Raw genomic sequence first — 16,387 nt, forward strand, 5'->3', positions numbered from 1 at the left:
CAAACACCCGGGGGAGTTTGTGACCTCAAATGAGACTCAAGAGCAGTGTTTTGTTTTGTTTTTTTTGTTTTTTTTTCCATTTGGTCCTAATTTTATCAAGTGGAGACATGCTCAAGGATCTATAGAATTGATGGCCACAAACATGGTTTCGCCAGGCGAGGTGTTTTGTTTTTCATTTCCACCTAAGATTTAAGATTTTAAAACGGAATCTTTGCTGGGGGAACACCCTGCATTGTGTCCTCCCCCGGCGTCCCGTGTCGCCTCGAGGGGCATCGCATTACCAAGCCGGGCTGTCCCAGCTGGAACGAAGCGTTCATTTGTGTGTGTTTCTTGCTCCCCTGCCTTTTCAGCGAGCCAAGCCAGAGACCTGCTATCCAAGATGCTGGTAATAGACGCTTCAAAGCGGATCTCCGTGGACGAGGCTCTCCAGCACCCCTATATCAACGTGTGGTACGACCCGACTGAAGTGGAAGCAGTAAGTACACTTTGTTTCGATCGTGGCAGAACCTTCGAGAAAGCACAGGAGAGACGGACCGTGGAGCTCTCCACCAAAACTGCTCCAGCCTCGGCACAAAAAGGCTGCGCTGCGACAGTCGAGCGCATTTGTGCGAATTATGACTACATTTACAGATAAAGTGCTCCCCGTAAACCACGAGGGGTCCAACTCTTTCTTTGTGTTCTGCGTGCTCATGCTGCAAAAGCCTGAATTTCTGAATTCGTTTCTGCTGACAAACATTTAGACTCTCCTTGGAAACACAAAGGCTCAGTCAGTGCCAGCTAAATTTTTGCCTGTAATCCGGCAAATGAGGCGAGCCGCCGCTTTTCTCCTCGTCCTTCAGTGGCATGAACGGATCCCTCAGAGCCGACAGTCTTGTCGGCCTTGACAAGTGCTGCTTTGTATACCGATGGTGTGCTGCGACACATCACGAAGGCATCAGATCCTCAGTTCCTCTAAGTCTCTGCTGCCTCTCAGGTTGTTCACTCCAGCTCCTCTCAGCGTCGAGAGAAAGATGAAGATGAGAGCAGTTTTCTTCACTGGCCAGTTCGTAAGCAAGTCTGCAGTTTTTAACCCCTTTAGTTTGAGACTTGCTGGGTTTCCATTGGCTTTTTTTTTTTGTTTGTTTTGTCCTACATTTGGAAGGTCTGGATAAGAAAAGCGTGGATGGAAACAACAAAAACAACTTCCATTCATGCACAGAACCGTTTATTGTTGGCTGTTTCAAATCAGGCTTTTGTGCATTAGGAAGGACGGAAACAACTATTTAAAACCGCGTCCCAGAGATTTAAAGAAATTCCTCCACTCTCTTCTACTGAATTACAGCTGCGAGCAGCATAGCCTGGACCACAATATTTAAAGATTCTTTGTTTCAGCCATTTTGATGTGTGTCGGTGTGTGTGAACTTGTTCTGTGTTGATAATGACCATTGTCTTTCTGCCTTTTTCAAGCCACCACCTGCGATCACAGACAAGCAGCTGGATGAGAGAGAGCACACAGTGGAGGAATGGAAAGGTAGGAGAGGTCCTCTCTTTTCTCTGATGGAAAGCACTCGGTACTTTGCAGTGGGTTGCATGAGGTTGGCCTGGCTTTGTGATCCGCAGCCAGTTAATTTTCATTCCCTAAGGGAGTTGCGCTTTATTCTTCCGCACAGTCATAACTCGGAATTCATCACTGTTACATGTGGAGTTGTACAACGAGAGCGCATCCCAACAGGCTGAGAGGGGAGTTTGATCTTGTGTGGATTTCTTCCCCGTCTGCTCGCAGTCGTTGCCGGGGTGAAAAGTAAAAGCAGGGGTTGAAGTCGGAAAGAAATCTGGCAAAAGAAAAAAACGGCATTCAGCCCAGAGGGGACTGTGGCTGCATCAAGCTAAAGCAGCCTCAAGCTAACAAACAAACCGCAGAAAGTCTGCTTTCTTTGTGCTTTTCACAGTCCTGTTAGCCATAACTCTCATTCGAAAGACCTTTGTCCAATCAGACTCTTAAGAATTGCTGTCCAGCTTCACCGTCTTGTCCAAATGTGGTGACTGACGTTTGAAACAAATGGTTCCACTTTTTTGTTTCAGAGTTGATATATAAAGAGGTGCTGGACTGGGAGGAACGGACGAAGAATGGCGTCATCAGGGGACAGCCCGCATCCATAGGTTAGTGGAGTTTCTTTAGTGTCCGAGCACAGTTGTGTGAATGACATGTGTGGGCGGCAGAATGACTGAACTTGCCAAACTGTCTTAAATCTGATGTCATGGTTTGTTGTGCTCCTGCTTGAATTGCTGTGAATCTTGCAGGACTTCTTCACAGCGTGTGCACACACAGTATGTGTGGCAAATATTCACATGTTCTACAGACGGATCGGGAAACGGTGTTGTTACTCAGACTTGAGCTCATCTACAACTACGTTTCCACCCACCAGCAGGTGGCGCTATAGGTGGATGTCACTATGATAATATGTGCGTGTTCAGGCTGGGTCCAGCATTCACCGTATGAAGTTTGGGACAGATTGGATAATGTATGTGGGAGTTATAAACGAGTTCATTTTTTGTGACGAGTGATGGGGAGTCATCGAACTTTGAGGCGTCGCCATGCCCACGCCCTTTAAGTTTTGAAAAAGTTTCCCCATGAATTTTTCCCCCTATGTCTTAAGAGTAACCATGCCAAGTTTGAAGCTTGTAGCATTAAATCTGTAGAACAGGGGCTGTCGGTGGCGTAGTGGGTTAAGCAGCCGCCCCATGTACAGAGGCTACGGTCCTCGCTGCAGCGGGCCCCAGTTCGAGTCCCACACCGGACGGCCCTTTGCTGCATGTCTTCCCCGTCTCTCTGCCCCCTGCTTCCTGTCTCTAAAAAGACCCAAAAAAGTATTTTTTTTAAAATGAAAATATGTAGGACAAGTTCGATCATATGGAAGGCGTGGAATTGGTCAAAAATGAAAACGCACTTTCCTTCCAAAATGGCCGCCTTCCTGTGGGCATGGGACCATGGCGGCATGAGACTTTTTTGTGCGTCTGGGCATGATGAATGAGGTTAGCGAATTTTGTCGTCCCACGCGAAACTAACCCCAATGCGGGGACCATTTTTAAGCATCGTAGGCCCCCTACAGAGTCAATGAGCGATTCCCAAAAATATAAAGTTTAGATTTTTTTCATGTCGTCGAGTGCTTGCAAAATTTCAAGAGTTTTCGAGCACATTGTGCAAAGAATAAGAAGAAGAAAGAAAGAAGAAACCTTACAGATACAATAGGCTCCTTGCAGTTTCACTGCTCGGTCCCTAATTAAAAGCGGTGGCTTTCAGAAACTGACCACAAGCCTTTTCCTGCTTCTCATAGCACAGGTGCAACAGTGAGCAGCAGCCCTTCGCAGCACCACCAGCACGACCCCTCCACCTCCTCGTCCGCCTCCGCCAACGACGTCTCCTCCAACCAGACCCTGACCGACTGCGACAGCAGCCTGGAGACGGCCGGCGGCGCCTCCGTCGCTGCCGCCGCTGCTACGGCCAGTGGCCCTGTGGGCTGCTGCAGATGACTATCATCTTCACCTTTTCCGGCCCCTGGACCCAGTCCTGGGTCACACCCCCTGGTAATGCCCGAACCCACCGGCCTGACGCCGGCTCCTGGTCCCCCCCAGCCCTCGTATTTGCCTCCTCTCCATGCTCGTCTCCAGCCCAGATAGCTGTTTAAGAAAACATTTTTGAAAGGACAGATCTTTTGTTTTGTTTTTTCACCTTCCCTCAATGACCTTTAGAATTTTTTTTAAACATTTTTTTTATTAGCATTTCTTTTCATTTCTAGCTGTAATTTATCGTGTCATTTTCTTAATTTTTCAGAAACCTAAGGAGATGATCGAATCCTTGTTTCACTACGTTTCGGTTTGCAGTGACCGAATTTAAAGAAATACCTGTAAACTGTTCTAATGTGATCCATTTTTCTTTTGAAAGTCATCCGTTTCACCCACAACTTGCCATATAAATGTAGACCGAGTTTGTACAGATTTTATGGTAGATGTAGTTTTATCTTCGATACGAGTTTGCAGTGAGCCATCGAAACCTAATTTAATTGACAAATGTGTGGTCTTAGAAATTCCCTTATCTGTTTTTAATCTGACATGATACGGATGTTGTTTTTAATTCCTGAGATATCCATTTATTTGAACGGCGATCATGTAGATTCGTTTGTAAAAAGACTTCTCTTTTCAGTCACTACCACTTCCTACGTTGTTAAATGTCACATTTACGAAAGCTTTATGATTGCCTGAATTCTTCACTTCCTGTTCAGTCAAAATGCTGAGATTAGATATATTTTTTACCTTCTACATTTAGGCTACTGGTCCCACGGGATTGTTCCTCAATGACTGTCTTCAAATGACCTCTTATGTCCAGAAAGTGGTGCAACGTTATGGACCCGGTTAGGTGGGATAAGTTTTTCGGTGACGGTTCGGGGTCTTTAGAATGTTCTTTAATGTGCTTAGAGAGGGATTTTTTTTTTTTTTTTTTTTTTGTTTTTGTGGGATTGTGTGAAGTCGTCAATGGAAAATGGCGAAAATGGAATGTGCAAGTAGGGAATCGTGATACTAAGAAAGCATGCGGACGTTTATTGTATTCGGTGTCTTGGAGGGATAGCAATTCTGTCGTTTTGAAGCAGTGTGACGAGGACACCTGCCATCTGTACGTTGTGATTTAAAAAAAAAAAAAAAAAAATATGGAATCCGAAAGCGATTTGATCTTTATCTGCGTTGGACATGCACTGCATACCAGACTTGCCTGCAATTATGAATTCAAGAAAAAAAACCAAGCAGCGCCAACGACCAGACTCGCAAGGAAAACAAATTATTCTTACTGTATGCAATAATTTTCGCCCTCTTGAGTGTATTTGATTTTGGTTTTTGAAAGGAAAAGTGCCTGTTGTTTGTCGTTCATTCCTGAGTCTGTGGAAGGGAGCGTGTCGGTTATGTGTAGGCTTTTATGGCGTCTTGATAACAACGGTAGTTTCCATGTCCAAACAGTAATGTATGGTGGGGTTGTAGTTCTCACAAATGTATTGTATATTTTTCTACTTGTTTCGATTTTGACCCTTCAGCAGAAGACTGCGGTGTCTTGCAGGGTAAGAAAGTGATGGCGCACGTTGAGGGGTTCAGGTGCGTGAGCACGTTTGAGTCGTTTTGAGAAGAAAAGGCAGTTTTATCAAGGTCTTTCATCAAAGTATAAAAGTCTTTCTTTGCAGTGACAGCAACCGGATTATAGGTTCATAACCTTTTATTTTATTTTTTAAAATTTTTTATATTTCCTTTTGAGTACTCTTTTGACAAATATGTTGATTGGAAGAGTAAGAGAAAAATGAACTAAAAGGTTCTACTTAAGGATAAAGCATTTTGGGTAAAGTTTACTGTTTGGAAGCCAGGTTCAAGGTTTAGTTGGAAAAAGCCCTCAGAAAGGCAGAGCCAAACTACCACAGTGTTTCTTAGTGTGCAAACCTTGTGGTACGAAGAGAAAATGGCCCCTAACCATCATTATTCTCCTGAATTCCTGCAGTTATTAAGGCTGCCACGAAATGTTTGCATAAAGAAAACCTATCTGCGACAGTTAAGAAGTGGTGTTCTCCTGTGTATATATAACAAACGGATGCTTACAGTGGGAGATTTCAAATAACTGCTGGGATTGTCTGTGTAACACACCAGCACACAACAACAAAGAGGCTAGGTTATCTTCAGAGTGTAGCGTACACTGTAGCTCTTTGCTATGATGTGCTTGGGTAGCTTTTTGTCTGCCAAATATGTCAAGCTAAAGAGATTGAACCATCTAGTGGCATGTATCTCAGATGTTGCTGCACTATGGCTCTTTCTTAACACGTCAAGTCTGTGACAGGCACCAGCTATTCGTAAATCCGTTACAAAGTGTGCTACCAACAACTGGAGAGTTTGGAAAATGAGCGATTTGAAAAATTGGGTTGCATCATTAAAACTTAATGAATATATTTGAAGGTAAAAAAATAAAAAATAAAACTGAGCCAAAGATACATTAGGCCCTTTTGATACTTGTAGAACACCCGTAGTGAGATTGGAAGCAGATGGCGCCGTAAAAAAGAGGTCCGTATAACAAATGCCTTCTGTTGCAGGCCAAAAGAAACATTTTATAGTCCTTTATAAATGTTTTTTTGTTTGTTTGTTTTAAAAGGATAGATATGTTTAAATTGAAATATGTCCTACTAATGCAATCAGTTTTATCATTTAGTCTGTTAAAAGGAACCATCACCCTTTTTTTTTTTTTTTTCACTCACGGTACATAACCTTTTGTGAAATTGAGTTGTAATTTTAGAAAACATCAACAAGTGCCCCTGCAAAGTATAGCTTAAATCACATTATCTCCCTCCTTTTTAATTCTCAGCCTAAACATGTAGTTGTAGTTTTTTCAAACAGCTGCACAACCATCAATAGTTCATTGGAAAAGAAAACTTGAGCTTTATCATTAAAAAAACATGTAAAAGTTTAGCTGCTTCAATTATATGCACAGATACTGATATTTTATCCCTAAATGTTAGTGGAAAGTTGAAAGAAAAAAATAGTTGGAATAAAATGATTTATTAATTCTCAAAAGGGGATTTATATAAACAATTATTTGAAATAAAATAAATATATATATACACACACAATTATTTAGCCTGTCAGTTAGCTAAGCAACGTTTTGTATTTAGTACAATTGTAAAATGTTACCTTGTCAGTTAGCCACACAACAATTCATTTTCACTATATTAACAAGCAAATGTTAGCTTTGTTAAGTCCTTGCGCACCACTTCAACATTAGCTTGTTAGTTAGCTGCAAGTGCATGATAAAATAAAAAAAGTTAGCTGGTCAATTACACAACTTATTTTAACAAGCGAACGTTAGCTTTGGCAATTAGTTACGCAACTGTTATATTAACTGTAGTTGAAAATAAAACATTAGCTTAGTCAGCTAGCTGCACAACAGTTAACTAATCAATTTTACCCAAACAATTAGCTCATTGATATTATTCATATTAGCCGACAAAGGCGATCTTAACAGTTACACAATTGTAAAGCATATCAAAAAGGACATATTACCATGCCAGTTTGCTACACAGTATCACACAAAAGAAGCAAACAGCTTGTCAATCAGCCACGCAACAGTTATACAAATTTTATTAAAAATATTTTGCTTTGCTCCAATGATATGCAACAGTTGGGGTTAGATTTATTGGCTAGCTAATGTTAAGTTTTCCAGGGGTGTAAAATATCTACACTCGCATCAGTTTTTCTGGTGCAACCCGTTTTAATTCGGTGATGCATAAATATGGACTTACTTAACACTTACATTGTAACAAACAGCTGGTGCCACTGCCCACCGTAATGTTGAAGAAATGCTTTTTAATCAATATTGTGCATCAGTATTCAGCTGTAGAGCCAACAATAATGTAGTACGTAACTAAACTGCAGTAATTATTATAGTTTCCAACAGAAAAAATACTAAATTTCCAATAATGGATGTATGGTAGTACTGTTTAATCAATAAACAGTGTCACATCTGTATGAAAAGCAGGAGTAATCAGGAGAAAACAGAGGAATGTATCCAAATATGATATTGGGTAAAAGAGAAAAAAGTCGATCAAAAAACGTTTTTTTTTTCCTTGAAAGTGCTCTTAATTTTCTTAACCCAACGTTAGGGGCATTAATTTGAGTTTTATTAATTTCTCTTTTTTTTCCATCTTAGGTTGTTGTTGCTTTATTAGTAATATTATGACATCTCTCCAAACAATTTTTCTTCTAATTTAAGTCAGCTTTGATGAACTACCTCACGCTGAGTTTTCTGCCTGTTCGTGCAAATATTTAGTCACCTGCAGAATTAGCTATCGAAGATGTGTGAATAACAGATTCCATTATTTATTTATTTGAACGCGTACTATTTGTCAGTTTCAGCAGACTTCTAGTTTTGTACATTATGTATACTTCACCCAGAAGTAAGAGAATTGTTATATAAAATATTTTTTTCTTTTTTTGGGGGGGTTTGTCTTGGTTTTTTTGTTTTTGTTTGTTTGTTTGTTTTTTAAACTAAATGTGCAATACCTTCAGCAAACTGTGCTAGTAATATGTGATGGGCTTAGCCATAGCTGTCTTCTGAAGGTAAAGAAAATGTTTTGGTACCGTCAATCCATGTTTTCCTTCTTTATTTCTTTCTTTCTTTTCCTTCTTTTTTTTTTTTTTTTACAAATAAGATCAATTGTTATTTCTGTGACTTGTTTTTTTAGTCATGATGTTACGTAATCGGTCTTTCCCACCAAAATATCTGTCGGCCGTAATTTGATGTAGAGTCCGAAAGTTCTTTGATTCGCACATTGCTGACAGATTTTGGATACGGGACGTATTCGTATGTTAATAAACACAAAAAAGCTGAGTAAATACCTACAAGAAATCGTTATATGTCTGGTGCTGGTTTGTAATGTTTGCTAGTGAATCCAGCCATGCAACTAGTTTTAAGAATTCCTGGATCTGCGCGTCCCAGCCGCAACCAGTGAAGAAGTGCACTACTAGAATACATGCACTGGGATCTCATGATGCCACCTCCTGGAAATGAGAAAAAAAAAAGAAAAAAAAATGTACTGCAAATAAAAGAAATACACTTTGGTTCATGATTGTACGTCTTCTTTCCGTATGAACAAATGTTTTGTCTTCATTGCTCAGTGCTTTCATGGAGTTGGGTAATCTTTGTCGGCCAGTACTTGAAAGGCTCCACTGCCTCTGAGGGATGTGGTCTTTCTTTCTTCAAGACCCAGATCTTTCCCAATACTCACAGCTAATGTTTAATAAACTCCTCCCAAGAACATTCAGTCATTTTCTACGAGTGAAATTATACTGCAGATTTTACGAGCTAAAGTGTTGTGTACTGCTATTGAGTAGCATGATGTGGCACTTCAAAATAAATTGGAAATATACATTTTGTTTTTCTTTAATGTCTGGTTATGTACAACATAGCCAGCTGCTTAAAACAGCTTCTTTTTTTATTTATTTTTTTTTAAATACGTGCTGTATTGATATTTTGTTGGTCTAGTTTAGAGGAAAGTACTTATAACCAAAACCGTTTAATGGTCAACACAAAATTTCACAGCATTTTTTTAGAATCCTGTCAAATTTGGGCAATTTCGCATTCTCCAGAAATTCAAGTGCACCACACAATTTCACATGTTAGTCACCTTTATTCCCACATATGGCCATTTATTACAACAGTGGAAATCCATAATAAATAAGCACCATAGATGATCAGCAGAGTAATACAAAACAGTTATCCTTAGCCATGAGACGCACATAAGACGAAAGAAAAGTTCTGTTGGAATGAAAGAACCTGCTTTTGGTTTTGACCATTATGTGTGAAAGAGATGAGTCAATGAAGGACCGTTACCTTTTTAACCGATAAAAGAATAATTCATTGTGATTTAGTTCTTTAGAAAACAAGTTATCCGACCAAAAGCACACTTGCATGGAAAATTATAAATGATCATTGGGCCCTTTTTTGAGAAAAAACTGTCGCCAGAGACACCTTTGGACGTTCTTTTAGTTGGTAATATGATGCTGATATCCACATGGAATTATGATCAAATCGAGACAAAACTTCCTTTGTTCCTTTGACAAAACAAAAACCTTCACAGTTACACTTTGTAACAAAAGAGACTCTTATTGCGACACATTTTCTAACATGACCAGCAGTACCCTGTGTCTTACGCCACACTGTAGCCAGAAATGCAGGTTAAACGTAAGGAGAGGCTTCCTTTTTTTACTCCTTTTTTTTTCTCTCTTTTTCTTTTCTATAGGGCTGGTTTTTAATCAATAACACATTCACTACAAGGATACATTCTTAATGCAAAACCTCCACTCAATTCACAATTGACTTTCACAAGAATTGGCACCTTCAAGTGATTTATCAGCATCAGCAGTTTGTTCATTGTATTAAAAAAAAAACAAAAAAACAATGCAGCCACTGAGTATACTATGGGGTAAATATATGCACGTTTCCAGACAAGCAAGCAACATTACATTTTATTTCCTGTTTAAAAACACTTCCCTGAAGGCACAACCAGGAAACTCCATTGTTTCTCTGAGGGCAGTGTTCAGCTTCATGTGCCAAAATCAACATGGCTTCCAGGCAGGCCATTCTGATCTCTTGTGAGTGAACAGCTGAGGCAGTCCAGCTTTGGTATTTACTGTGTATTGTAAATGAGCCACTTGCAAGTGGACTAGGCTGAAAAATGCTTTCAGAATGGTTTTCATCATCCCTGTTATATTATATGTACATCAAAGGTCTATTTACATCAGCAAGGATCAGAATGAATTGAAGATCGAGACTTTGCCGTCAAATGGACTTGGAAACCATGTCGATGGTGACGAGAGAGGCACTGGAAGGGCCTGAGGACAAAGAAGAGTTTGAGGCAGCTGTGGCGGGAGTCCCATCTGTTGATGCTTCAGTTACTATGGAAGAAACCATTTGGGAAATCTTGTTTTCTGAAACCTGCTTTTCCTTTTACGATATACAAACTGAATTCTACAGAAAACTATAGAAGCGCTGGCAATAAAAAAAAAATATGGAGGATGGTACTAGTTGAGGAACTGCTGCTAAAACCTTCACTGTATTTAAAGAAGCAGTTCACCCAAATTACATAAAGGTAACTAGTGGTTCCTCACTATTAAAACACTTCAATAAGCCTAGTTTTGGAGAAATACTGCACATCAATGGGACTTTTTGCAGTCGCCATCCTGGTCAGAATTTAGTTTTGGGCGTCACAACATTACCACTCAATAGCACTTTGGTAAATTTACATTTTAGCAACTGATTCATATTTTCAAAGCCTGGACAAAAAAGAAGGACATTTCATAGCTTCCTCCACTAGATTAATTGACTCGGTACAATGTTAACTATTTGCCATGTTGTTGAATGTTTGCTGAGATGTCGGACACCACAAAATATTCAAGCGCTTAAGACAGTTAGCTTAGATTTGCATAAAGACTCATTTCCTGTTAAAGAAAATAAGTAAATCAAAAATGTGTACTTGTACTGTTTGACTTTTAAAAGTAGGCCATTAATATGCAAATATGATATAGCGTGATTACTTACCTTTGGGTGTTACTGGTGAATTTTTGCTTGTTTGTTTTTCCTTTTCCCCTCTCTTTGTCTTAAGCTAGGCTAGCAGCTACTAGCCAGAACTTCCTCAGGTTCAGAGTGGTATCAAACTCAACATATAACCCTCAGTGGGACATTAAATATTCCCCAAAATGTCAAACTATTGCTTTAACATAAATATCCAATGAAGATTAATATTAATCAGCTATCTGCATTAACAGTGACATTTCTAATAACTCTACAGTTTAAGCACAAAATCCATTAACTTAGCGTCCATGTAAAGTAGTGGTTCAAAAAGACAGTGCTAACCAGTACAGAGAATGTCAGGGATGTTACATTATTTTATATCAGTCTTGTACAGGCACCTGAAATGTTTAAAACACTGCCTTCATCAGATAAACCCTGGATAATTTGCAAGGAGTGTTGGCTCATCACAGAAGCGCCCTTTTAACGTTCAGTTTCAAGCATGCAGGAGTCAAAATCGTCAAGTGGAGACGATCCAGACAGGGACTACATTTACTACCTTTAGCATTTACTACCATCTCCACATTTCAATTTCAAGCTTGTAGGGAATGTGCAACAACATGCTTCTTTCATTTCTCTTGTTTTAATCTTCTTCCTAAGGAACGTTCTGATGCACTGAAGAGAATGGTAGCCCCTGAAACACTGACAGTTTCACACAAATAAAATACCATGTTGTATCAAATGTCACTTGTTCTTGCACCCAGGGCCAGATCCCCCAGTGTGGAAAAGAAATCCTCCATCTCTTTCTCCAGAAGTCGGTTGCGGTTTTCTGCATCCTCCCGTGCTCGCTCAGAGTTTCGAAGTTTGATCTCCAGCATGCGTTGTTTCTTCCTCTCTTGTTCCATTTCTTGTTCCAAACGCTCCATCTGGGCACACAGAGCAGCACTGGACTCTTCCAGTCTGAGGGGATGGAGCACAACACACATAAAGGTAGTTCACAATTGTCTTTGTTCTTTTGAATTAATCATCGCAAAACGAACATCTCGCAAAGATCTTCTTGAAACAATAAAAATCTGGATCTTTCTGCAGCTTGCCCAAATGAATGGATTTAAGGATGTCAGGACTTCCTGACAAAGGGGCTTTCTGACCCCCCCCTCCACCTAAAAAAAAAGGAGGACCACGTTTTGTAGCTTTTAAGTAATTTTTGCTGCTTATAAAGCATCTGAGTAGATTTTATGAGCATGGTGATTCAAACCTGCATTTTTTATACAAGTCACTTAGATGTAGATCTAAAAAACACAGGATGTCTATTTCAAAATTCAAAACCTGTGTTAAGAAGGATGCCTCATGTTCGGAGAGGATTTTTTAATTCTTTCTGGTCCCCAACAGAATAGAAAAGAGCAACATTACACCTCTGAAGTTTACCTCCACAAAAGCTTGATATACAGCAGCACTACTGTACTGTAAAATGAAATCACGACAGAGTGATGCCATAGTTCACTCCGTACAGTCTGCAAGGAAGTGTGCCTGGGGCAGAAGTCTATAACAGACATGACACTTGTATCAACGACAAAAAGGAGAAAATCAACATTAATTGCCCATGACTAAAAAGATCTTGCAACATAGACTTACTTTTGAATCCTGGCCTCGTATGTGGACTTCTGCTTTCTCAACTCGTCCTTAAGTCCCTCCACCAGGCTGCTCAAACTTAAGTTATTGGCATCTCCATCTTCGGTCATGATAATGGACGGCACTCCGGCTGCCAAGGCCACGTTTCCGTTCTCACTGCAGGCTGCACTGCTAGTGCAAAGTTCCATGGCCTCATAACTGTCCTGCTCAGAGCTGGGCTCTGTCATCATCCCTCCATCCCTTTCTATTTCAGCCTCCCTCTGGCTTTCCACCCACTCCCCCTTCTCACCACCTTCTACACCACCACCAAAGTTCTGGTGTGCTGAGGGATCCCCGCCAGAGTCAGCCACGGAGATTTCACAGGAGGACGTAGACCACGGTGTGCTGGAGACACTCGGAACACTCCCCACGCTAGAGGAGCAGGTGACGTTGTCATAGGTGGACAGTCTCTGGGAGGAGCCGGTGGAGTCACGATCGCGGGTGGACCGCTCACCTGATGACGTGCGCCGGTGTCCCCTCAAGGAGGATAGACCATTCATGAGCCAGTTACCTCCTCCACCACCACTGGTTGTATCTGCCACTGAGCCCCCAGTGACGCTTTGCTTTGCTTGAGGCTGCGAACGAGGCGCAGAGGAGCTTTTAAATGAGTATTTCCAGGAAGGCATGGTCTTGGCTTGTTTACTAGGGCTGACCACTAGCTCTCCCTTCCCTGTTGAAGACCCAAGTTTTGTTCCAGGGTTCGGGTTAGGGCCCTGTGTGGGAGTGACAGCTGCGCACAGTTTGGCATCCAGGGATGAGGCACTACTGTGAAGTTCTTGGTCGGGGTTGGAGACGGGACAGCTCTGCAGGTCCTCTTCCGAGATCCACGCTCCCAGGCTGCGGTGTTGGAGCTGATGCCCCTGGACAGGTACCTCAGTTTGAGGTAATATGGCTCGTTCCTGGTCCCTCCCTGAGTACAATCGGTTGTGTTCCCTAATGAGGACTGTCATTAGATGCTGGACCAGAGAAGTCCCTAGACAATGTAGACCACATTCAGGCAGAATGTCATGAAAGGTACAGCCAGTTTTATCAGGTTCAATCTGCACATACAGTATGTTTAATAGTGTTATCAGATGGGACTACTACAGCGTGTAATGTGTTGAATTAAACACTTAAATTTGAATAATTATTAAGTTGTGCATACCTTCCATGATAGTAACTGGGTCCTCCATCTTGGGACGAAGAATATTTGGTCCAAATACTGTGGCGAGGTTCTGGACACTCATCTTGTTCTCGTTACAGTGGGACTGGACCTCATCTAGAAACCTACAGACAGATAATCGTGTGAAGACTGGGACAGAAAAAGACATCATTTTTGAAAAATCATCAAGCCGAAACAAAAGGTGGGGCGGGGGACTTACTTGCATATGTACTTGAGGAGATTGAAGTTCGGTAGAGGTAGAGTGCTAACTTGATTTTCAAGCTCCTGGACCCCCTGGCATAAAACACAAAACACACTGTAGCACTTATTCTATACACAATGACGCCCAAATGATACACCGACAAAGAAGGAGTCCGCACAAACCTCTTCCTCATCTTTGGCCAAAAGCTGTGCACAGGTTAGAAAGTCTTCATATTTGGAGAAGGGGATCACTGGTTCAGGCAGCTCTCGCAGGTACAATTTTAACAATGATGCCACCGTGTGGACTTCTGTGTTACTGCAAGTGAATACACGCAATAAATGGAAAGAAACAGTACAGCAAAGGACGGGGCATCAGGACTGTAAAAATCAGAAACTCTCGATAGATGCTCTCTCCACCTGTCAAACAGAGGCTTGTCCCCGCAGTCGAAGGCCTCCTGAAGCTCTTTGACCAGATTGGCCTGTCCGGGCATCCGGAAGAGACCCTCCTCATCCAGACCCCTCTCTCTGATGAAGTCAACACACTGCTCCACCAACAGGGGTGCCAGGCGGGGGCCAAACTTCTTCTCATACTGCACCGTGTCCTCTAGACGCTGGCCAAATATTCCTGAGGATGAACAAAGAAAACACAGAGAGGGTTGGTGGGTTGAAGCTTTACTGTGTTAGAGAAAGGTTTTTTTCGTCTTCTAAGTACAGAGAGCCTATAGAAATATTTAAAGAAAATATTATATAAATATGATGAGTACAAATATATGTTTTTTGCTTGGACTGAGACATGCTACTTTAGTGTGATTAGAGCACGAGCAAGACTGCTGTATGACACTGCCCAGTTTGTCACATTAAATGTCACCTTTAAAAGCAGATAGTATCCTGTATTAGTGCCAATCGCATGGATTAATTCCTCATTTTCACATAGAATTCACTACAAGACTATCAGAGACTATCAAAGAGAAATACTCCATTCGAAACACGGCACCCTAAAAGCATCTTTAAACCAAGTTAATTGGCCGCTGCTAATTACCTGTTGACTGACTGCAACAGTCACAGCTGGCTGACAGCTCGCAGTAATCGTAGTATTTCACCGTACAGGAGCTGCACAGCAGCAGAGAGCTTCTCTCATACATACCCAACCCACATTTCACCAAGTTAGTCCATTCCGTGTCTGGCATTTGATTTTGGGATATCGCAGATTAATCATTTATTTCCAAACCCTTGCCAGCGCATAGACGAGTGGAGGAAAAAGACAGAGGCGAAGAGAGGGAGCAGAGAAAAATGTGTCCGGTAGCAGACGGGTAGGGTGAGGGGGTCAGTGTGCTGACTGTAGAGCTGCTGTTAATGACAGGTCTGCAAGTTGGCGACATATCTATTCTGGACATAGAAGAGTTACAGACACCTCAGGCCTGTGAATCTGAGAGGGAGGCTGGAAATACTGTATGCCCGAGCAACAGTGAATAACCGTTGATGTAATTTAGTAACTGCGTCACAACGCCAGTCTGAGATCACGGAGTGCATTCCCTTCTAATTAAAAAAAAAAAAAAAGTTTTAAACGAAGCAAACCATATTTTAGATTAAGAACGGTTATGAAGAAGTCTATAAAGCTAAATTGAGCCAATGTTGAACAGCTTGCTAGCTAGTGTCGTTTTTTGCGTGACACCATTGTTTTTATTTTCAGATTTTCGGGGGTTTCTTTTAGAGGATTCAAGTTGTTTGGATAGGGAAAAATTTGTTATTTTCTTTTTATCTCTACCTCAATTGTCAAGTTGCAACTTTTATATCAAGTTTGGTAGCTCTAACTGCTTACACGTTATAAAGCAGAAATCAATGACAGGCCAACTTAAGGTGTTTAAAAAAAAAAAAAAAAGGTTTAAAGCTATTGTAAAACATCGAGTAGGAAATTTAAACCACCCAAAAATTAAACATGTAATATGCGTAAAGTGTTTTTTCTTTGTCATGTGCCCATGTAACTGGGCGCTCATACCAAAAGCGACAAAAGCGCCTGTGGTCGCTCGCATCGCGTCGCCTGCAGTCGCTCATGGCTGCTGCGCATTTGCACAAAGTTGAGCCTATCAACTTTTGACGCGTCGCTCACGTCGCTCACAACGCCGGTCGCGCATTATCACCAGCGTACATTGAAAATGAATGGCAGCTGGCCGCCGCGTCGCTCAAGTCACTTTTATTTATTTTTTTTAATTTATTTATTAAGAATTTTGTTAATTTTATAAACAAACAGAGATCAATACAAAACAGCACAATGGCATAGTATGGTACATAAAAAATATAATAAAACAAAACAA

At 41.2% G+C, this 16,387-nt stretch overlaps 2 protein-coding genes across 5 annotated transcripts in view; one reads left to right on the plus strand and one right to left on the minus strand.

Annotated features, from left to right (window-relative positions):
- mapk8b (mitogen-activated protein kinase 8b) overlaps nucleotides 1-8,624 on the plus strand; it is a 32,231-nt gene extending 23,607 nt beyond the window's left edge. For 3 of the 4 annotated variants that reach the window (XM_075457891.1, XM_075457889.1, XM_075457890.1), the window contains exons 9-12: nucleotides 351-475; nucleotides 1,447-1,510; nucleotides 2,062-2,139; nucleotides 3,320-8,624. In XM_075457891.1, coding sequence (XP_075314006.1) covers nucleotides 351-475; nucleotides 1,447-1,510; nucleotides 2,062-2,139; nucleotides 3,320-3,510 — 458 coding nt within the window. In that variant the 3' untranslated portion in view covers nucleotides 3,511-8,624. Of the gene's footprint in view, nucleotides 1-350; nucleotides 476-1,446; nucleotides 1,511-2,061; nucleotides 2,140-3,314 lie in introns of all 4 variants that reach the window. The other variant, XM_075457892.1, reaches the window with a different exon arrangement.
- A 559-nt stretch (nucleotides 8,625-9,183) lies between these two features.
- The window catches only part of arhgap22b (Rho GTPase activating protein 22b), a 36,056-nt gene continuing 28,852 nt past the window's right edge, over nucleotides 9,184-16,387 (minus strand). The window contains exons 5-10 of the mRNA XM_075457902.1: nucleotides 14,493-14,700; nucleotides 14,259-14,391; nucleotides 14,095-14,168; nucleotides 13,878-13,999; nucleotides 12,698-13,706; nucleotides 9,184-12,025 (exon numbers count right to left, since the gene is read on the minus strand). Of these exons, the coding sequence (XP_075314017.1) occupies nucleotides 11,803-12,025; nucleotides 12,698-13,706; nucleotides 13,878-13,999; nucleotides 14,095-14,168; nucleotides 14,259-14,391; nucleotides 14,493-14,700 (1,769 nt within the window). The 3' untranslated portion in view covers nucleotides 9,184-11,802. The remainder of the gene's footprint in view (nucleotides 12,026-12,697; nucleotides 13,707-13,877; nucleotides 14,000-14,094; nucleotides 14,169-14,258; nucleotides 14,392-14,492; nucleotides 14,701-16,387) is intronic.

This window comes from Odontesthes bonariensis, chromosome 23 (assembly GCF_027942865.1).
Source record: "Odontesthes bonariensis isolate fOdoBon6 chromosome 23, fOdoBon6.hap1, whole genome shotgun sequence".
Lineage (NCBI taxonomy): Eukaryota > Metazoa > Chordata > Actinopteri > Atheriniformes > Atherinopsidae > Odontesthes > Odontesthes bonariensis.